This window comes from Molothrus ater, chromosome 6 (assembly GCF_012460135.2).
Source record: "Molothrus ater isolate BHLD 08-10-18 breed brown headed cowbird chromosome 6, BPBGC_Mater_1.1, whole genome shotgun sequence".
Taxonomy (NCBI): domain Eukaryota; kingdom Metazoa; phylum Chordata; class Aves; order Passeriformes; family Icteridae; genus Molothrus; species Molothrus ater.
Window position 1 is genome coordinate 24,042,556 of NC_050483.2, and position 22,863 is coordinate 24,065,418.

The following is a 22,863-nucleotide window of genomic DNA, read 5'->3' on the forward strand; positions in this document are numbered from 1 at the left end:
TTCCATTTTGTAATCTAAACACTTGTATTCCTTTAAAATTTCTGGCTATTTCAATCGATATAGCAGTACTTACATCCAGCTTTTAACTTTGGTGTAGTGCTGCTGTGGACTATAAAATAACTGCAGTCTTCAGCTAAATATGTACATTTTTTTCTTCTTAATGCATAAACTCTTTGATGTCCTTCATAAAAATATGGTGATAATGTAGTAATATTCTCACTGCAAACATGTCATGTGGGGTTTTCTTCCCTGCTGTGTTCAGCTTCCTGTGTCAATGTGGAATGTGAACTGATGATTGCTATTCTGGCACTGCTTTTGTTTTAGGCTGGTACGGTTTGATCCCTTGGGACACTACTTGCTCACAGCGATAGTTAATCCTTCTAACCAGCAGGTAAGGGGAATGTCAGGGCTTGTGTTGACTGGCTAGTTAAAAGGTGCTCTATGTACTTTAGCCCTAGTCTGTTTCTAAGCAGACTTGTGTTTTTCTGAAAACCTGAAGTCTTTTTAAGCTGAGTTCTGTCTCACCTTGTTTGGTGATACAATAACAATGTAACATGTTCTTATGTGCAGGCTAATAAAATGCTTTCCAAAATGTGTTTGTTTTGCCCTCTCTGTCTGACTAATGGTGGGAAGAGATGCCAGTGGTCCTGTTCTTTCAGTTCTTTCAGTTGTGATGTTCTTTTGGAGTTGAAGCTATTTGAGGTATTAACAATTCTTCCCTCAGCTTTTGACCCTCAGACGCTGATACTTCTGTTTGCATGAGCAATGTATTGTGAAAGCTCATTGGGCTGTAGGAAGAGGTTGTCTAGATCCATAAAATGAACTGAGAAATCATCTCGACTAATTTCCTCCAAGTCAAGGCCTTTAGGAAGGGATTTATCGCATCCTTTCATCTGTCTGGGCTGGTAGCTGACTTTCTGCCGTTTATTTGGAAGTATAGGATTTTGCCTTGAGGTGACTGAACTTTGCCTGTTTCCTTCTGCAGAGCGATGAGGAAGTGGAAATCTCAGTGGACAGCACAGAGATGCCGCATTATCGTCAGCGTGCTATCCTTCCGTCTCAGCCTGTGAGGCGCACACCCCTCCTCCACAACTTCCTGCATATGTTGTCCTCCCGCTCCTCTGGCATACAGGTGGGAGAGCAAAACAGTGTTCAAGACTCTGCTACCCCATCCCCTCCACCGCCTCCACCACCACCACCTCCGCCTCCAGCCAGTGAGAACACAAGGGCATCTGTCTATAACAGGCTCCGGGAGCGAGTCAGCTATCCCACAGCAGAGTGCTGCCAGCACCTGGGGATGTTGTGCCTTTGCAGCCGATGCTCTAGTGCAAGACTTCCTTCTTCTCTCTTCCCACACCAGGAAAACGCACCCTCCACGTCTTCTGGGGCCACTGGCACTTCCTTCTCCTCTGTGCAGACAGAGCCTTATCAACCCCCAGAGCAGGCATCCGTAGCGCAGGAGGAGCAGGGGATACTTAACAGGCCCTCTGCTTTCAGCACAGTTCAGAGCAGCACTGCTGGCAACACCCTGCGCAACCTTAGCCTGGGCCCCACGCGGCGGTCCCTCAGCGGGTCCTTGGCAGGCCACCAGTCCCGGTACCAACAGTCTGCGAGAGAGATGGCTTCAGGCTTGGGTGGGTCTGACTGGTCCAGGACAGTGCTGAACATGAGCTCTCGGTCCGAGCTGGAAGCCATGCCTCCCCCTAGGACCAGTGCCTCCTCCGTGAGCTTGCTGTCCGTGCTCAGACAGCAGGAGGGAGGTTCCCAGGCTTCAGTCTATACCTCTGCAACAGAAGGGAGGGGCTTTCTGGCCACAGGGGCTGAGGTGAACAGTGGTAGTAGTGCTGGCCCGAGCAATCAGGCCAGCATTCGTAATGAGCTCCAGTGTGATTTGAGGCGATTCTTCCTGGAATATGACCGGCTTCAGGAGTTAGATCAGGGGATTGGTGGGGAGCCCAGCCAGTCGCAGCAGGCTCAAGAAATGCTCAACAACAACATTGAGCCTGATCGACCCGGTCCCTCCCATCAGCAGACTCCACAAAGCAGTGAAAACAATTCCAATTTGTCCCGGGGTCACCTGAACCGCTGTCGTGCTTGTCATAACCTGCTGACCTTTAACAATGACACGCTGCGCTGGGAAAGAAGCACGCCTAGCTACACACCAGGGCAGGTCCAAAGCACATTTGAGGGTGTGCCTCCAAATACCAGCCAGGTGCAGCCTGCAGAGAGAACCGAGGGCAGAGCTCCTGCCTCTAGCAGACTGCAGCTGGGCAGCTCTTCCACCCCGCAGGAGGAGAGGACCGTGGGAGTGGTCTTTAACCAGGAGACGGGGCACTGGGAAAGAGTTTACAGCCAGTCGGCTTCAAGCAGACCTGGGAATGTATCACAGGAGGCCTTAAACCAGGAAATGCCTGAGGAAAGCTCAGAGGAGGATTCACTCAGGAGGTAAGATACATGCTTGCCCTTCCTCCTCTATTTTTTCTTAAACCTTTCCCATCTAGTCTGAGGTTTTTCAACATTTTCAGAGTTAAAAACCTTTTCTCATATGGCTGTGTGCTATTCATGTAGACGAAAGTAGAGATGTTGGTGTTGATATGTTTATAGCTGCCATTGTCATGCTGCAGATGGGTTCTGAAGATTGTAAGGGCAGAGACTCTGGTAGTACAGACATGCAAAAGGATGGGCTCTTTAGCAGATCTCTGGAGTGAACTGTGCTCCTGGTGTTTCCGAGACCCTGCAGAAGCATGGAAACTCAGGATATGTTAATGCTGTCCTTTGTGCTCCCTATCACACATCCTGTCATCACGTGCTATGCATGGAGAATCTGCCCAGGGTTGGCATGGAAAACTGAGCATGAGTAAGATGTTAAGGTAAAAGGGTTAACAATAATTTCCTTAGAGTTGCCCAGTGGGGGGAAAAAGTCAAAGCCCTGTGTCAGTGGTTTGGGTATATGCAGTTGGTTTGCTGCTTATAAGAGAGGTTAGTTTTGAAAGTGGCTCCTGTTGACCTGAGCTGGTTGGAGACATGCTGATCACTGAAAATTTTAGGCTTTGCTGTCTTCTTTTTTAAGAAGGTGATTCTTTTTTTTGAAGGATATTTTTCTTCTGCTTCAGATATGATACAAGAAACTGGATAAGCTGAATTGAACTTGTGTCAGGAAAGACCTATCCTTTGTGTCAGAGTGTCTTCACTGGCTTGTGTGGATGATACAGCTACATCGGTACTTTGAATGGGCTTTCCACACTGGGTTTCAGTTTCACATCTTCTCTGTCAAGTGGTTTGTGCTCTCACCAGAGGAAAGGTTCAGTCTTTCTGTTTCTCTGAAACAGATGCTTTGAGTGTAGAAAAGCAAAATTTCCAGGTTGGATGCAGATGTAACTAACTAAGAAGGCTTTGTACACAGGAGTGCTTGAGGAAAGGGAATTCTTTCCTCTGTTCTGCAGATAAGCTGATTATACTGAGGCTGGAACAGTGACTGCCTTTCTTGTTGTTGTAGTTGCATAGCAAATAAGTGGTGGTGGTCATAAAATTATTAATCAGTTTCTAAATCCTTGCCCCAGTTTTTGCCTTTTTTTTTAAATAACCTCCCATAATGAGAATCTCAAGCTGATTACATGGGAACTACTTTTTGGGCCTGAACTTACCTCCTGTTAATTTAAGTCAGATATCCTCTTGTCTCCTATTAAAGGGCATAAGAGTAAGAAGGAGCTGACAAATTTAGCTTTAAAATGGCACTTGAGTAAGTCTTGCATTACCTTTCTTTTGAAATAGTGGTACATACTTATGTCATCTCCACTGTGTCTTGTTTTCTGGGATGAGTCACTGTAGTGTCAGAAATAACAGGGCAAATAACCTTCTTATTGATTGGGCACTTGGCACGTGCTTGGACAATGAGATGTAGTGGGATATGTAGATACGATCTTTTCTGTGGTAACTATAATTTTAAAATGTCCTGAGGCATATAATTGATCCACCCCAGCCTGCAGGAGTCTAAGGGAGAGTCCTATGACTAAATCTCTGGGTCACTTTGTCTGTCATCCATGGTGATTGCTGCTGTCTGCTCCAGTGGCTGTAGCATTTATGAAGGGTTACTTGCCAACCTGATTAGCTGAGCCAACAGGTGCTTTTTGCTGAGGCTTCTGATTTGGAGTGGGTAGTTTGATGCATGAGCTTAATTCCAGAGGAATTCCTCTAAGATGGAACCTTTAGTGAAACCTTTCTGGCAGAGGTTTTTGAAAATCTCCTAGGTACTCTTTTGTTTTCCCAATCCTCTGCTTCTGTTATCAGGCTTTTCTAAAGAACAGGCACTGCAGGGGTTTCAGCTTCCCTTCTAACTGAAGTTAAGGTTATGTGTACAGTTCTGAAGCAAGAAGCTGGAAGCAGTGGGCAGTCTGGTATTAAATGCTTGTGGCAATTTCCTTGAAGTAAAACTTTATTTCCTTTCTTGTTAAACACATCAGGTGGGCTTGGGGCTTTATGAAATCTTTTCCCTTAAAAGGAACCCTGCATGCAGGATAGCTCTATCCTGCAGGTGTAATTTTCTGCCATTCTCAAATTAGTTGTTTATATTTTTCTTTATAGAACATGGGAGATGAGATTAGCTCAGTTGGGTTAGAGCATGGTGCTAATAGCACCAAGGTTGTGGGTTCAATTCCCATACAGGCTGTTTACTTAAGAGTTTGGCGTGATCATCCTTGTGGTTCCCTTCCAACTCAGAATATCCTGTGAATCTATTAACAACTCAGTAAGCACTCACTTGCCTAAATTTTGCACAGAGTGAGCGTCTCGTGCCAAGCCTTCATGTCTCCCAGACCTTGAGCATGCTTTCACAGTGGGAAGTCCTGGAACCAGTTCTGCACAGCAGAGTCCAAAATGTCTTTTAACCTTTGGAGCTGCAGAAGCGTGCAAAGAGGGGGTCTGAGGGTCCTGAGATATAAGCTATGTAATGCTGAAAGTGCTGATGAAATACAGGGGGGAGGATAAGCCTTCAAACCTGAGGGTACAAGTGGTAACTGTATACACACTTCCAATCAATGTAATTTTGTGCCTATCAGAGTCTGGTTAATTCTTAGTGTTGGAATCCAAGGTGTGCTCATAACCTGTTTTATAATTCTGTTCTTCTTTGTCTCTCCATTAGATGTCCTCATTGGGCAATTGAGCTCTATATTCTAAGGTCAGCCAAAAAACGTAAGATAAAAATTGTGTCTCAAAACTGTGTATGTTCTCATCCCCTGTCCATGGGCAGGAATCCTTCCCTGACATGACCTTCCTGTAGAGAAGTAGCTTTCTGGGAAACATTGCCATTGAGGGTCAATTAAGTTAAGAGGGTAGTTTAGTGAAGGCTATTCTTTGAATTCTGTTGATGCAACTATGTCAGCTGGGTAAGGAGAGAATTCTGCTCTTTCTGATGGTCCTAGGCTAATTATCTTGGACTAATCACAAAGCCATTAATAAGCATGTAATGGCACTATTCCTCACTAACAGCTCCGGCACCTGTGTTAGGAGAAGCATGTCGCTAGGAGCCTCAGCAATACAAGGAATCCCATCACATTCAACCTGGCCTGAAAGCAGTGTGGCATTGAGCTGTGTGCTTCTTGAAGTTGTGCTGGCAAGGCATGAATTTGGGGAAAGTTTATGGTCTAGGTTAAGCACAAGTTCTTGAGACTGAGCTCCAGCTTTTCTGAGTTTCTCCACACTGATCTCATTAATTCAAATGCAAGGAGTTTTCCCCTGTGGATGTCTTTGCCTCACTTTTAACATCGAAGTGAAAAGAATCCCAGAAATCTCTGAAGTTGCCATGTGAAATGTGCTGCATAAAATTGGTCATAGAAGCTGTTGGAAAGATGTGGATGAAGGAAGGATAACTGAGCAATAGATGATAGCTAGTTTAATTTTTTTATACCTACCTGTTAATTTAAAAATGGGTTGAGGAGGTCTTGTATTAATACTGTAATCTCAGTGATGGAAATGATCCTCTAAGTACTTAAAGCCATTGTTGCTTTGTGGGTCAATTCAGGTTGGTAATGAAAAGTTGAAAGGGGAATGAAAGAGGATTCTTCTAGTCAGCTGCTTGTTTGAGAGGAGCTGGTGCCACTTTCTTAAGACAGTGATACACAGAATCTAGCAGTGATTTCTGCTGAAATATGTATCAATTCAGAAGTTAATGCTAGGTATGGTGCAATGCTGGCTAATAAAACTGATTCAGATTTTCTCTTTGGCTATTTTAGTATGATACAAGTAACATCTGCAGAATTAGTGTGGGTTTTTTAGGAAAAAAAAGGAAAATAATTAGGTTATAAATTAATTTTTGTTACTGAGTTCTGGATGCAAAAAGCAAGTAGTGATGCGTGTCCCTGCTATCATGTTTCAGACCTTATTCAGTGAAACAATTCCTACAGATGGGGAAAAGAAGGAAGAAGAAAATTGTCCTCTGTAGATTTAGCTGCTTGTAATACACAGGGGAACAATTTTTATATGGTTTACCTGTTTATTTTGTCTAGAGATTTGAGTACATTACTGCAAATGAAAGGTGTGTTCTGTTCTGTTGTCAGGCAGGTTTGCATGAAACTTATCTTTCGCAAGGAAATGCTTATTATCCTTATTCTTCCATGAAGAAGCTTTGTCTGGCAATTATGTTAAACTTCTCAAACCACTCCACTGCACTCATTCCAGGGGTCAAATTCCGTAGGCTGTGGTATGAGTAACTTTGTTCCTGCATTTTACGAATGCATGATGTTTTCACGTGGCCTCACCTATTTAGTTTGACAGACAAGATACATTATTGAAGTTACCTGAAAATCTGAAAAATCTTTTGAACCATCCTGAGTGACACTTTTGTCATGCATACAGGCAGAAAGTAGTGAGCATGTGTGAAGTGGGGAAATTCTTGTCTGGGGACCCTTGTATAAACTCCTTTAGTTTGTTTGTGAGTGTAAGAAAGACAGAGGCCACTGTGTTCTGCAAATATTTGATCTGTTGAAGTTGGCACAGCTTACCAAAGGCTTTGCTGTGTTTTAGTGTGTTGGATGCACTGTGCACAAGTGACATGTGAAACCATCTTCCCTGGAACCGCGTACCGGGGTACAGAGACAAATCTGTGTCTTTCATTTTGTCAGGTCTTGTTTGAGGACTCTGGTCCCTCCTGCCTTGTTCTTGCTGTGTGATGTGAACACGGTCACATGTAGTACAGTGACTCCAGCTCATCTCCTCAGTGTTGATGACCTTCTGGCCGCATACAGTTCTCCTTACAGCAACTATGAAGAGAAGCACCTAGTCTGTTCCTTTTTGAATTTCAGACCTTATTTCCATATTGCTTTGCTGCCACAAGGGGGTAATGTTGCTTCTGCTCCTTTCTGTCTCCTTTCCTAACCTGAAAGTTTCTGAGTTCTTGTATGAAGGGTAGCTTGGGGACCCACCCCACTCACAAACGGCAGCCTGTCTCTGTAGTTACCATACAATTGCAAGTTCTTTAGTGTTTGGAGAAAGGCGTAAATGCGGGGGATCCAGACGGGAAATGGCTCTGTTACAGAATGCAAGCAAGGGAGGAGCTTATCCTTTTGGCTTTTGTAAGGGTTTGAAAGAGACAGATGTGTGTCTAAGGTGAGGCAGGTATTTTGGCTTTCTGATATGTAAATGCTTATAAGTTAGAGCTCTAAAAGACCTCGGCAGCCTTGGAGAATTCGTCTGGACTTCTTGCTTACTGCCTACCAAGCCTATCTTTGTAACAGTCTCCCTTCTCAAAGATTTTGTTTTCATTTTAATGGCTGTTCACCCCCTCGGAGGACTTTTGTAACATGGAGCTTATTTTCTGGAGGATTGCTTGGCAGATGTTGGTTGGAGGGCTCTGTTTATTCTCTTCTTCAAGTAAGCCTTGAGCTATTACCTGAATTTTGGAGCTTTTCCATAAGGCAAAGAATATGTTTGGGGATTTTTTGTGTTGGATTTGGTTTTTTTCCTAGTGCAAATGGGTATGGTTTGCTCAATGCCTTGAGGGGATGCCTCTTCCTGCTCTAAGTTGTAGATACAGTGCTCACTTGTGATCGAATTGGGAGCAGTCTATGATTGAAGTAGATTGACAGGGTAGGAGCAACCCCATTCCTGCCCACCAGTGATCAGTGCTGTATATGAAATGGAAAAGACTACAGTCACTTTTGCAGCTTTTGTTCCTGAGTTCATGCTGGTGGAGCCTAAGCTTCTTATTTGCAGCTCTGGTTTTTGGTGTAAATGACCAAGACTGATCGGATCTCTGCATGTACTGAGTTCTGGTAACCTCACTGTGCAAAGCACTGAATGAAAGGGTGTACGTCACTCATATCCTTGCTTTAACAATTAAACAACCAGAACACTTCCTTGTCCCCTGCCATGGATACAGAATTGCCTGGGAAGACACAGTTCTGTGACTGACATTTACCATCAAAATCAGAGAGGAGGGTAGTGCTACTCACTTTACTTTTTGGGGGGCAGGAACTAAAACAGGAGGGAATTACCTTATATAAAGCTACAGATGTCTCTTATGGTGAAGACAGAACACATACCTAGTGTATTCTGCCTTTTGTTCCATTTCTTATTTCTCAAAATCTTTGTAGTTGCTATTTTTTTCCTAATTGCGTACAGCAGTTGTGGCTTGCTTATTCAAGTCTTTATATTATATATCTATATATTGTGGCAGTGGTATTGAGCTCACAGAGAAAGGGAGGCTTGAGCAGAAGGGCACACCTGAGCTGTGGAGAAGAGACTGGCTCAGACTGCACATCTCTGGGAATGTGGCCTGTGCTAAATCTAGACATACCCAACGTAATTTTCTTGACTCTTTTTGTTCAGACCCATTAGTTGTGGAAACCTTGCTAGCCTTGTGTCCTGCCATTTGTAGTTTGAGTTCAGTATTTTGTTTAAAGTTATGGTGTGTAGACCTTACTGGTGCTGTGGAAAGAAGGATTTTTCTGACAAGCCTTGTAGCTTTCTGACAAGCCATGTGCACTCTGATAGTTTTGGAAGAGTTTATGCTGGGCTGTTATCAGGCTTGGTAAGAAATAATTCCAAAGATGCTTTGTTACTGTTCTTGAAAATGGTGGTGATAGAGATAAGTAATATCTCAGCAGTTAGTGAGAGTATTGGGGTAAACAGAAATTATAAATGGATTTGCCAGCAGAGAGAACAGATTTGGGTTTGTGCTTGGGAAGATGTGCTTGAGGAGAGAAAGCCAGAACTGTGTGATAGGGGAATGATTGCTGTAAACATTAGCCAGGACATGTTAGAGTGAACAAAGACCTAATTTGTTGTCTGTTGCGAGCATAAAGTGAAATGATAGTCTGAAGGTGACATGAGCATTCAAACATGATAATTAGCATTGTTTATGTGTGAGATGTGCATGCTGTGGACAAACTTGGTGTATATTGTTTGTTTGGCCTTTACAAAAAATGGAAAATACAAATTTGTTTTATCATGAGACTGTAAATATAGCCTGAACTATAGGAGAAGCTGCCATGGTACCTAAAAGGTCAGTTGATGCCTTTGTGAGCTCTGGGTAATTACAGTCACCCTTCCAGCTTCGTGGTTTTTCTCCAGACTAAGCCTACTGTCTCTGTGTGGGCAGGAAAGACTCTTTTACTGAAGTTCTAAAAGTTTGAGCTCTTTAGTATGCTGCTAGTTACGTGGAAAAACAAGTGAAAGAAGTGCCTGTTTTCTTGCACAAATATTCCTTCCCCTGCCTTTGCTAGTTTCCTGATTTAAGAATAATGTAAGGTTGCTAGAGCCCTGTTCTTCTTCACTGAGAGTAGGTGGGCAAGAAGGATGATGCCTTGTGCTTTCCCTTCTTGCAGTAACTGATGGAGGTTATTCCCTGCTGCTCAGTTTCCCCCAGTGCTCTGGAAAGCTGGACATGCACCTGCAGCCTTCGCCAAACTTGCAGAAAGGCGTAAGCTGCTTTTTCTTTTCTTGGCCTGAATTTAAATATGCAGCAATGACTGTAGCAGACTAAAAGAAATTCATTTCCCCATGTTCCTCTTGTAGCAGCTTGACTTGCAACCTAGGCAGGTATAAAATAACTCCTTCTCAAATACCTTCAGAGTACTTTCCCATTTGAACCACTGCCCTTATTCCACCCCTCATCTTAGTCCAGGCACAGCAATGAGAAGTTCACCTATAAAAGAAATGGGTGAAGTTTGTTCCTCTGCAATCTCCAGATAAAAGAAACATCTTTCCCTACAAGTGTCTTTTCTATGGGAACTGTTCTGGAGTTTCACGTGTGCAGTGTGGCAGCAAGGAAGCTTACTGAATTTGAATTAAAGTGATGTTTTAGTGAGAATAGAAGAGGTATATGCTTCCAAACTGGCTATTATTTTTGCTCCTGTTGACATCTAGAGTTGGGTGGGGTTTTGGTGTTTTTTGGTGACGGTTTTGTGTGTGTGTGTGTGTGTGTATGGGGTTTTTATTGGGTTGGGGGGGGGTTGTTTGTTTTTGTTATTTTGGTGGGTGGGTGTTGATTGTTGTTGTTTTGGGCAGGTTTTTTTGTGGGGTTGTTTGTTTTTTTGAGGAATGTATATTAGAGGACTGTAGACCAAAGATCTTGAATAAACGCACATTGCTCAGAAGTTTAAAGACAGCTGACTTCAAACAGATAGCTATTTGAGGATACCATAAAACATATGAGTTCTCAACTTTCCTACAGAGAGGGAAGAAGTGTGAATAGCTTCCTGCTCTTGAAAGCCATCCTTTGTTAGGGTGTCTGTCTCCTCTGTTGTCTGTGCATACTTTCCCTGCAGCCACCTGATCCAGCTGCTGCAGGGTGGCAGCATGTCCAGACAGGCTCACTTGACCAGGTACAGTTGCTCCTGTTTCTGTTCTTTTACCTATGTGTCTTGAGTTCATGTTCATCTAGGGGATGATGCTCAGTTTATGATTAATGGAGGTCTGTGACGTGCTTAAACTATCTAGCTGTGATTTTTAGAGCTTATAGTCTGGCTTCAGATAAGTCACATTAAAACAGTGTCTAAGTTTCAATTTGGTTTTGGTTTTTGCCAAGAAACAAGTTTTGGGCAGGCTCTCAGACCTTCTGTTTCAGATTTGCTTGCTCATCTAAAAGCTCTCTGTAGCTTTCTTCACTGTGGGGAAGAGCTGGAGATGTTGGCATTGTAGTGTGTCTTTTTATTGTAATACAACCCTGTAATTTTTAGATATGCATTCAATTTACATGTACTTCATGTGTGCACTCACTCTTCATGCTCTTTAGAAATTCTTAGTGTGGTGTCTGGAGACAAAGAGCCAGTATCAAATTATTTGCTTCTTATTACAATGAGAATCTGGGCTGGAGAGCTTGCAGTAGGGCAGCATTCATCTAATCTGTGGGCCTGGAGTAAGAGGAGAGAGGGAAACCTGTGATTTGACTCATTAATACAACTAAGAAAAAGAGTGATGACTCTGGATTTCTCCAGTTGAGCTGTTCTGGTCTGTTGAATAGCTAGCATGCATTTTAAACATTTTCCACATACATATTTAACTGATTGCACCAAATGGATGTTTGTGTGATGATGTAAGTGACCTCCTCCCTTGCTCTTCTTGAGAGAGCACCTGCTGAAACTGAAGGCTGTAAATAAACAGGGTTCTTTATTTGCCAGGAAACTGACTCATTTTTCTGCTTGAAATGCATTAGTGTGAAATCATTCCCGTCTTCCTGAAGTGGGAAGGCTGGACTAAGTGACTGAACTACCCTGGCAGTCATTTGTTGACCTGACTTTCCTTTTTACTCCAGCGTGAACAAGAGCATTTTAAAGGGATTGCTTGATTTGTGGTGAGACCTCTGTTTTCATAGTGTTAGAAAGCTATGGAGATAACAGTATGGCTTCTGCCCCCTCAAGAAAGACACCTCCTCTTCAATTCCCTATGGAGAAACATGAGTTATATGTAATTATCCCAGAAGCTGACGCAGATCTGTGTGTGTGGGTAAGCAGAGATTTCTGCTGTCCACAGAGTCTGTGGTGTTGGGAACTCCCAGAACAAGGAGAATTTGAAGGAGTCGTACAGATGAAGGTAGGCAGAAGAGCCCTCAGAGGAGTAAAGCTGTGTGCAGGCTGAGGGAGTTCAGTGTGTTGGCTGTGTTCTGGCCATGCTTTTAAACTTATGATAACTAGAAACCCATACCCTCTAGCTGAATTTCTGGTATAATGGCATGTTGTTAAGGGTCTAGGCGGAAAAATGCGATGTCTGTCTTCAGCTTGGTGCAGGTACCTGCCCCATCCTGAGCACTGGTGTGAAACTGCCACTGTAGAGCAAAATAGCATGTGCAGTACCTTGAACTGATTTTAATTTCTTTCCCCCTCCTGTCCCTCTAGATTTGCCCCTGCAAAATGAAGGTGCAAGCTCTTTCGTTGTTTTTTTCATGCTGGACTCACTGCCAAAACTAATCAATGCTTCTTGCTGTAGCTGGTCCTGACTCTTTTAATGTCTGTCATGGATGTGTGTTCCCTCTTGCTTGTTGAAATGATGAACTAATCATTCCCCAGATGCTGTATGATGAGGACCTCTCCATAATGCTCATTCATGTTTTGTTCCGATGCATGGCCTTTTTCAGCAGGTGAAGTAATAGATTAACAGTGCAGCCTTGAGTCTTCTCGAAAGAATCTGTCATTTTCAGTAAAGTTACTCTCTTTCCCTGTGATGAGCTCTAAAGTTGTTGTGTAGTTCTTGCAGTGCTCATTTCTGCTGTTCAAACTCTTACTGACACTTCCTTGTTTTGTGTAATTGTGCACCTTTTTCTGCACTCCTTCCCACGTTGGCTGAAGACCTTATGTGCTGTCTCTTTTCTGACTGAGAAAACCAGTTTGTTTTCTACAAGATTCTTGCCCAGAATCAGTGAAGGGGAAACAATCACTTTCTGTGATAACTTCTGCCTTATATCAGACCTACTCCTCTGAACAACTCTGCACCTCCAGCTGGGAAGGCTGTCTTCTCTGTCCCTAGTTGCACCTTCAGAGTTAACACAAGTTCTTTCCCACAAGCAGGCCAAAGTGTTCTACAAGGCTGCGTTTGGAAGTTGTCTCTGATCACATATTGCATCTTTGGTTTCCCTAAAAAAAGGAAATTATGTTGTAAAGGCTTCTTATTGTATGGAGTAACTTAAAAAAAAGGTGATGAAAAGGATGCCTAAGAGGGTTTGGATAGAAAGACAGCCACCAACTCTAGTTCCTCACTGAGCATGAGTTGTTTGGCACAGATGTGAACAAGGGAATGGAGGAGCTCACTCCCAACTGTAAAAGTGACTGTTGAGGTTTTAATGAGTAGTGATATTTTCAGGTTATTTGTCTCTTGCAGATGGTTAGAACTATCTTAAGAAAAGCTTGATCCTTTTGTTTGACTATATTTTCTCTCTTGATTGTCTGTTTCTGACCTGTCTTATCCAGTCTTGATGCCAGGCTAAATATGTCCAACCATAACCATGTGAAAGCTGAAGCAGTCTAGAAATGTTAGCTTAGAGGTATCAGAGCAGATTATGTTAAGAACTTAATTTTAGAACTCATTTTTTCAGGCAATCTTTAGAACAGCATACTGATTGCTTTTTTATTTTAAGCTTGAATATGAAACTGGTGAAGAGCAATAGTGTTTTGCTGTTTGACAAGGACTACAAAACTTTTATGAAAAATGAAGCTATGGAACAAAATGCTTGATGGTTTCTGCTTACGTGATTTCAATTTCCTTTTTGAAAGTAGGAAACACAGTACAGATGTCTGAAATATTTTTTTCCTATTCCTCTGAGAAAAGGGAAAGAAAGTATATCCAAGCCAGTGCATTTGGTTGGTTGAGATTTTTATTTAAAATAGTTTTCTATCAAGGCTATAATTGATCTCCAGGAATGAATTTGGTTCATTAACGGTTAATTGAGTTCAAGGTTTGAGGGAGGGTATTGGTGTTATTGGACACTGAAGAACATTCAGCTGTTTTCATGCTTTAGCTTTCTTATCATCTTTAGGTTATGCGTTGCCTGGCTCTAAGAGGAAGATGATTGAAGGGAATCTAGTTTTAAACTGTTGCTATTCTTTACCTTCTTATGAGAAACCACAGGAGCACATTCGCAGGGATGAGTACTCAGGGGAACTGAGAACTGCCTGGTAAGTTGGAGGACTGAAAAACAGATATAATATGTAGTGTGATAATTTTCACCTCCAAATGGGCAGTATGCAATATAAAAGTCTTTTCAGGGAAGACATAAAGCCAGGGGAGGAAAATCAGAGGCTGCCAAGAGTCATCAATATACTTTTACTTCAAAGGATAACTAGGAATTTTCTTTTTAAAGCTCTGCTTGTATCTGAAGACTGGGAGTAGGGGAGGGGTAGGTGTAATTGCTGTCCTTAGAGTGCTTCATTTTACTGGTTTGCCCTGGTTGTTGGTGTAGAGCAGCTTAGGAGGATAGCAGCTGACTGAACACCCCTTTGCTTCTAAGGAAACAACCTCAGTGCTGTTTGTTAACACCTCCCTTTTTGGGGAAGAAAACCCTTCCCTCCGTGTCTCTTGGAGTAGCGTTACTCAGTAACGCTCATGCTGTGGCACCAAATCTGAGATGTGGTGTAGGGCTGCATATCCTTAGAAACTATTACTGAAAAGTGAAATTTGCTGCAGTTAAGTATCTTCTCAAAGCCCGCTGAAATGAATCGCTCTGTCCCAAATGGCTTTGTTGGTGATGCTCATCCCCATGGGGAGAATGGGGTTATAGTCCAGTGGCTGATGTGCTATGAGGAGATTGCTTCATGACCTTTTTCCCCTTGAACTGCAGCTTCTGGCATTCAGCTTCATTTCTGAAAATGATCCCTTTTCTGCTTATAATGTCTTGTATCTGTGAATTCCTTCTCTCTCCCTTGCCTACAGGTGTCCTGTAACTTGAAGTCTGCTTCCTTTACCCCTTGCTAGTGATTGCTGCAAACCTGAGTTAACAGAGCAAGTGTAGAGCAGCAGTTCCAGAGTTGTTGATGTCTGACAGAAAAAGAGCCTGATCTTAATCAGAGAGTTGAGATTTCAATGCTGCTGAACAGAGGAAATTTGTATCTTGTAGTAGTTTTAATAAAAAAAATAAACCCAACAAGAACTACAATCCCCCTCCTTCTAATTTAGCAAGCTGGAACAGAAGCATCTCTTAGGGTGAGCAGAGTTAATTTTCATCATTTGCAGGATTGACTGACAACCTGGAGGTTGATAATGGGTGATTTTTTTTCCCCTGGTAAGCGGGGGAAGAGAGTAGAAATTGCAGTTTCTCTGCTAATTGTACTTTATATGTCATTTGTGACAATTTCATATTGTCTAGACAGAGATAGTGGAGCAATTGCTTCCATAGAACCTAGTGTTAGCCTGTTACATATCTGGATAGCAGAAATGGGGGATGTGGGAGAGGAGGAGGTTGCTGTAAGCTGCAGAAAGGATTCAGGAGTCAAGCATGATCTGCTGAAATGTTTCAAAAGGAGATGCAAGCAATATGCGTTTCTGTTCTCTCTTTTCATGCTTCTCTGTTGGAAACTTAAATGTTTAGTGGCTAACAGTTTACAGCAACAGAGCTACTTCTCTTCATCTATGGATTATGTTTGTCCTCCTTAGCAGAATTGCTCCCAACCTTACATTTACTGTGGTAGTGAATTGGACTATTGGACTACCTTACACTTTGGCTTTACTGAAAATAAATAGTCTGTGTCTCTTTTGGGATTTTGGGTGCCAGAAGCTATGACTGTAACACCAAAGACTTGGCAGAATGCAGCATGACTTACTTTAAGAATCTTTATCTGCACCTTCCTGAGGGACAGTAGGTTACATTACCAGTGACACAGATGAGACATTTTGATTATTCTAGCAGAGTACCTATTATTGAACCCATTTGACAGTACTAAATGCATTTGGATTTGTAACTTTGGGACTCAAGGGCTAAGTCTAGAACGAGTTAGTTGAAAATGGATTTTATGTGTGCTTAGTACTCTGCCTCAGTACAGGTATTGTTATTCTGTGGAGCATTAAGCAGAGATGGTCTGTCTGGATCTCATGAGCTTGCTTGTTGCCTTGGTTTGGATATTTTGCCTGTTATGTGTATCTAAATCTCTCTGTTCATTGCTCTGTGATCTGAGAGGGCATGGTTGTAGGACAATTAACTACTAATCAGACTTAAAATCAGCTCTGGCTTTTAGCAGTTACTGTTAACTGAATTAATTATCTTTGTCCACATGATCTGAATGTGGCCCTAGTATGTGGCCTGTGTGCCTCAGTGTGAGGTAGTGCAGGAGCTGGATTTGTTTTTGTCAGGCTTGGAAGGCTCTAATGGAAAGGCCATCTTAACTGAGACCATTCAACTTGGACAGTGCAAGCATAGAAAGGGTTCTGGGGAATGTATTTATTGGAGTGTTTGTAATCCTGTTCCTTACAACCCAGTAACTACTGGTCTTCCAAGGGAGCCCTTCTGGTGTAGCAGCTTCTGTTGCTGCATGGGATGGAGTTGCAGCCTGTTCAGGTAATGTCACAGGGCTGTTGAAGCCTGGAGGAAGTCTCTTTACCTAGACACTTGGCCATCCTGTGCCTCAGGCAACTGTTGGTTACTAAGGTAACCTGTACCCATTCTCATCTGAGGTCCCAAGTACCTGCTATAGCAAGACTCTTCAAATATATATTTCAAGGATCTGTTGCAGTGTAGTGGTGAGAATTATAGATTCCTGAAAGTGCTGTTCCCAAGCCAAGCAGAGGGTCTCCTGGCAGACCCACACCAAGTTACTTTGATGTGTGTCCTGCCCCTGCACCCTTGTGGTGTCCTCTGCTTGGTAGGGTTTTGATTTCTTTCAGCATAGCTGCTAGATGCTTTCTGAAGGTGATCCCTCAAAGTCAATGGTCATCTTAGGCAGTTGCCAGTTTTTTTAAAGGTGAGAAGACAATTATGGGGGGACAATACCAGTAAACTTCTTTCTAATAGTGTTTGCTAGGCTGTGCAGCATGTACTGGTCATCTTCCCTTGTGGCTTTGATTTTACTGTGTCACTTAGTGGGCAGATAGAAAGGAGATGGGATGTGTAGTTGTGTAGGCATCAAGACTTTTTACAGGGGTGAGTTTGATGATTATTTGTGTGTACATATTATCAGAACACCATAGGCATTGCTCACATTAGGAGGAAGCTGCTGTTTCTGTTTCAAGTTGTGACCCTGTCAGAATCTGCATGTTCTGGAAGCTCTTTCTCCTTGGCTAAGTCCAGTGATCAGGCAGGATGTTCCAGCCTTGGCATATCCAAGTTGCTTGCAAAATGCTGGTTTGGAGCAGCTTAGAAAAGCAGATTTCTCAAAAGCATGTTGGTATTGCAGTGGCAGTAACCTAGTCTCAGAGCCAGTGGTTTAGAAGGGACCAGTTGCCTGAGTAGGTAGAATATCCCTTCTGCTAATTTTAATCTGTCTATCTTTCTCCTAGAATGAATTAAAGCAGTCTATATGTGATGCAACTAATAGGTATACCTGTACACCTCACAGGTACAGGACTTCAGGTATACCTCATAAAGCTGTAACACTGTTCATTCTGGATTGGCTGCTTTTTGCACATATGTACTTGGAGCAGAAGGAAGGGTTTGGTAAGACAGAATTAAAGTATAAGGACTTTTTGGGTAACCAAGGTATTCATAATATCTGGCAGTATTGAATATTAGAGCTTTTGACTCAATAACCTAGGAACAGGAGAATTAATTAAACTCAAAGTTTGAGAGATTTAATAACTGTTCTTGAATAAGACAAATGGTTGCCAAACAACTTTGTGCTAGAAAGGACAGGATTTCTTGCCTTATGCATAGTCCCAGTGCTTTGCAGCAAGTTTCTCAAGCTGACACACACCTTTCCAACTGGGAGACTGAAGCAATCTCTCGCTGTTTTCTGTATTCTTGATCTATAATGGAAATTGAAGTATTTTTTTTAATTGCTGTAAGACAGTAAATATTTTTCTTGAGATCCTGATGGGTAGGCTGCTGCTAGGAAAAAAGACATCTCATTTGGAATTCTGCTGTCTTTATGTGGCTAGAAATGGGAGGTTGGGTGTGGATTTTATCTGGTCCTTCTTCCTGCTTCCTGTGTTAATACTTGCTGTCTTGCACTGCAAAGGCTAATGGATTATTATGAGTGTGGGACTAAATATTCAAATCTTTCTCAACAGCTGTGTGTGTGAGTGAGTAGAACAGATGTGGTCTCGGACCCCTTTGATTTTCAAACCACAACTTTCATTAAGTTACAGACTAGAAAACAAAATTTAGCAGGAGTTCTGAGGTAGAAAGACTTGAAAGGGAACTCAGCAATCTTATAAATGTGAGAGTTGTTTTTTCAACTTTCTATACCTGCCCCAAATCATCTCTCTTGTGTTAATCTAATGACTGCAAAGGCCATGAGTCAGTCTTGAAACAGTGCTGTCCTCTGGTTTATGACAGAAGCTAGACAGAGGTGCATGTAGAAGCCAGGGTGGGGGACATATTCCTGCTATATACTTCTGATTCTGCTGCCTTCATGACTCAGTCTCACTTCTCCTATATTCAGGCTGTCTGGCTGCATTTGCATACATTTCTTTCTTGAGTGAATATTTGGTATCTCTCCCTGTGGCTGATTACAATACAGAGGAAAAGAACATTTTAAATTTTTGTAGTTTTGTAGAAAACCTCTCTTTCAGAGCCTGAGACTAAGATTCAAGATCTTACTATGGATAGACAGCAGTGGTGCCCTTAAAGTCCACATGTTAACATGCGTGTTTTGTCCCCTGCTCCCTGGCCCATTCCATATGTAGCCACCTCTGAGTAGGTAAGAATTTGACAAATGGCCAATGCAGTGGTAGTGTTTATGGACCTGATATATTGGGATGGGTTGTCTCCAGAGAAGTGAAATCTACATCTTTCTCTTGGAACTTGTAAATGGCTATGGGACCACTCTTCTTCCTTACCTGAGGTGTTCTTTCTCCTGTGCAGTGACAATATAAAACTTTGAATACCTGTGTGGTGAAAACACTTATGCCATCAAGTGAGTGGTTCAGTATGTTGCAGAATTCTCTGCACTATAGAAATAGTCTTAAGATGTTTCAGAAAGTAGGTCATATATAGGAGGGATGTTCCTGAATGGTCTTTGATGTTGTAATCTGTTTTTCCTTTCTAGGAGGTTGCTGGAGTCTTCCCTCATTTCATTATCTCGCTATGATGGAGCAGGATCCCGGGAACATCCAATCTACCCAGATCCAGCCAGGTAAGATCTAAATGCAGTCTAAAGGCATTTAAGTTTTACATGCAAAAGCATAATTTCAGTATAACTCACTGAAACCTCTGGCAATGGTTCTAATATTGAGCTTATCTCCTTCTTAATGATCTGCCGTGGGGAAAGAGCAAAACAAGTGAGCAGATGCTGTTAAGTCTGGGGGAAGTGAGGAAAACAGGAAGGAATTACCGTTGAAGTAAACACGTAAGAATTCATGAAATCATTTGGGGTGGAGAACACTAGGTGGCAAACAGGTCCAACAGTAAATGAGCTGTATCACTATATTAAAAATCTCTTTTGAAGAAAAATGAATTAAAAAACAAATAGTCTTGAATGCAGTAAAGGGAATTAGGAGCTAGTGTGAGCAAACAACATGCTTAGAAGCATGAATTGCATAAATGTATCTGTACAAGACAGAGCATAGCAGAAGGTTATGTATACTTAACTAAGAACAAAATACTGACAATTATTTTTGAAAAGTCATGAATCATTGACATTAGGCATAGAAACACCTGTAGTGCTGCTTAATCGTCAAAAGAGGTGGGAGTGTTTCAGAGGACTAGAAAAAGCAAATGTGGCAGTTATCAAAAATGGAAAGAAGTGATCTTTGCAGTTTCTATTTAGTGTATTAAGAAAGCAACAGATGGGATAATGTGACCCAAAGACTCTGTCAGAAGAAATGATAGAATCGTGAACAGCAAGCAGCTTTGGAAACTTTCAAAGAATAAATCATGACAAATAAGCTTTCTTTAGATGGGTTTAGGATAGCTATGAATGAGGAAATTCAGTAAGTGTAAAATATATCTGATTTAGCCTTTTGGGGAACCTCTTGCATAGTTGTGTGAATTGAAGGCTACTAGGATTCATCATAAAGAAGAGTACAGGAATACCACTGAAAATTAAATCTTGAGTTGCTGAAGGATGTTTGTTGTTTTGTGAGGTTTGAGGTGGGGGGTGGGGGTTGTTCTCCTCATCATTAACCCAAAAATGTGCATTTTTATACAGATAATACTCTTAAGTACAAGTTCTGAAATAAAAGGTTGTGTTGCAAATTGGCCAGATGGTATAATTGTGTTGGTAAATAACTCCTTGCTAACTGTGTCTGTAGATAAAGCCCTGTAGAGGTGAAATCTTATGTTTGGATTTTTTCCATTTATTGTGAAGAAAGTGCCTTGTAAAGTTAATTCAAAGGTTTAGGAATGATGTAAACAAAAGTGTAGTGAAGTGAAAGTAAGGTGGAGTATGCTGCTTGTATATAAGATCCTTGGGAAACCAACCTAGGTGGCTGCTGAAGGTCTTGGCAACTGCCTGTCAGAAATGCTGATAAATTTAAAAGCTTCTAAATGGCAGTTGGTTAAATGGTAGGGAAAGGGATTGCTTTACCTGGAAAGAGGAAAATTATATTCTACGGATGTTAATTTAAAGCTATTATTACATTCAGGTTTATTTTTGAATGCCAAAAGCTGCTTTATTGCTGGAAGTGCACCATTGATTGTTTCTGGAATGCCTTGTCCAAAGGAGGCAGATTGATAGAGCAGAGATTTTAAGATCTCGTTCTAGCTCTCTGAGAGCTGCCTTTTAAAAAAGAAAAGGAGGGCCTGCCTAGGTGTCTGAATTTTGTTTTCCCCTTTTGTAAATGTCTACTGTGAAGTAAGAAAATGTAAGTATTTGTAAGAATAAAATGTAAGAAAATGGATCAATGCCTGAGTCATTTCCTAGCATAAGGGGTATGGTCAAAGATATTTTTCTACTTGAAGCCATTTTAGAACTGATGCAGTGCTCTTCATGTGACAGTTCAAGTGGTTTTAGGTTGTGGTAGAAGCTATAGTACCTTGAGTTTATAAAGAGCTTTGGAAGAAAAGTCCAGTTTTGAAACTCTTCTAAGAAGGTTAATTTGTTCTGGTAAATATCACTGTCCTTTTCAGAGAATGAGATTCATGGAGGCGTGATCAGTACCAGCTAGAAGTTTGAGTGGGATAGGATTAGAGTCTTCCTCCATAAACCTTACTGGTGTGCTGGGCTAGTAGGATATTTTTAACTGTCCCTTTAACTAGTTGGAAACTTGAAAAGTGATTAAAAGGAGTGTTACTGCATTTTAAACGGTGTTTTTGTAGCATCATAAGTTCCAAATGTAAAGTTATATCTTTGAGAAGCTAAATAACAAGGTGGAGAAGTGAAAGGTGAAATAAACACATCTGGATCTATTAATAAACATCTATATGTGTCTGTGTGTTTATGTGTTTTAAATATATATTAAATATGTATACCTCCTTAAGACCACGCTGTTTCCAATGGAGTCTTTTTTTAAAGAGTACATAAACTACACGATCTGAAAAATTTATTTTTGAGAGCATGTGTATGTGTCAGTTTTGTTTCTGCATTTACTGTCTGTAATGGTGCTATGTTTGAATAACCTAGGTCAGCAGTGAGGCGGGGAGAATATTTTTGAAGTTCCCTCAGATTTAGAATTAATATTTTGAGGTAGACTGCAGCAGTATTTTTCAGTGGCCTTGCTGAATTTCACTAAGGTCAGGCTTGGCTGTTCTGTCATTCTGTACAGTTTCTATATGTACTGGGCTCAGAAAATAATCTGCAGAAGAATTAAATTAGGCTGTCATCAAAGAACACCTACAATAATGGGGTTTTTAAATAGAAATACTCAATAAGAATTACATGTGCTCCCAGACTCCATATATGTATGTATGCATAAAGCATCACAGTGTTTGTTGGATATATCTCTAGAAAAAATCTAAGCAGCTAGAAAGTATTTTATTCCTTACACCTTTCTCTCTGTGTATCAGACTTAAGCTTCTTGTGTTGTCTTTGAGATCTTTTTCACAGTCGATTCAGTGCACACACCATGTGCTGTTAGGAAGCTGAATGTCACATCTTGTCATCGGTTATGGCCACTCTTTATTGCCTACTCTTTCTTCTAACAGGCATTGCCATGTTTTTTCTTCTGGTGTCCTGTATAATTTTAGAAGACTGCTAAACTCATTCTTCATATTCTTCTGTAAAATTCTCCCTTGGTGTGATATTAGGGAAAATAAAAGTTTCAGTGGTTACACTGCTGGACTGCTGCGACCACTGTTCATGTTTTCCAGTGTTTGCCTTGTTCCCGTGTTTCTTTTTTTTCTCTCTGTACATATTTTGATGTAGTTTTTTTTTAGGCATGCACAAAGGCATTGGCTTATGGAAAAGCCCAGAGAGGAGACCAGGCTCCTCATTTATTAATGTGCATCTGTAATGCCTTGCTTTTTTGTATTTGGCCTATTAAGTCTTATGGGGAGTAGAGAGAAATGATGTGTTTGTCCAGCAAAGCCTTCTTCTTTATGTAGGCATGAACAGCTTTACCTCATTAGACAGGGCATAAAAGATTCAGGAGGAATCAAGCTGAGTGTGTTGTTCCTCTTACCCTTTTGATGTTTTTTGGCTTAAGTTTTAACACCCCTGAACCTGTAATCTGTCTCCTAAACTTGTCCTCCCCCCTAATTAAAATTCAAGTCTAACCAAATAAGGCTAATTAAATGATAAATCAAGCATCTGAAGTGTCTGGATTTTAACACTGAGTAAGTGTGTCACAGAAAACGTGTGTGAGGAGCTGTGGATATACACAGGGTGGGAAAAGAGAGTGTGTTCATTCTCAAGA

The 22,863-nt window shown here is 41.5% G+C and overlaps 1 protein-coding gene across 1 annotated transcript in view; it reads left to right on the forward strand.

Moving 5' to 3' along the window:
- Window positions 1-22,863, forward strand: part of AMBRA1 (autophagy and beclin 1 regulator 1) — a 127,101-nt gene that overhangs the window by 13,541 nt on the left and 90,697 nt on the right. The window contains exons 6-8 of the mRNA XM_036384471.2: window positions 325-391; window positions 986-2,445; window positions 19,119-19,205. Of these exons, the coding sequence (XP_036240364.1) occupies window positions 325-391; window positions 986-2,445; window positions 19,119-19,205 (1,614 nt within the window). The remainder of the gene's footprint in view (window positions 1-324; window positions 392-985; window positions 2,446-19,118; window positions 19,206-22,863) is intronic.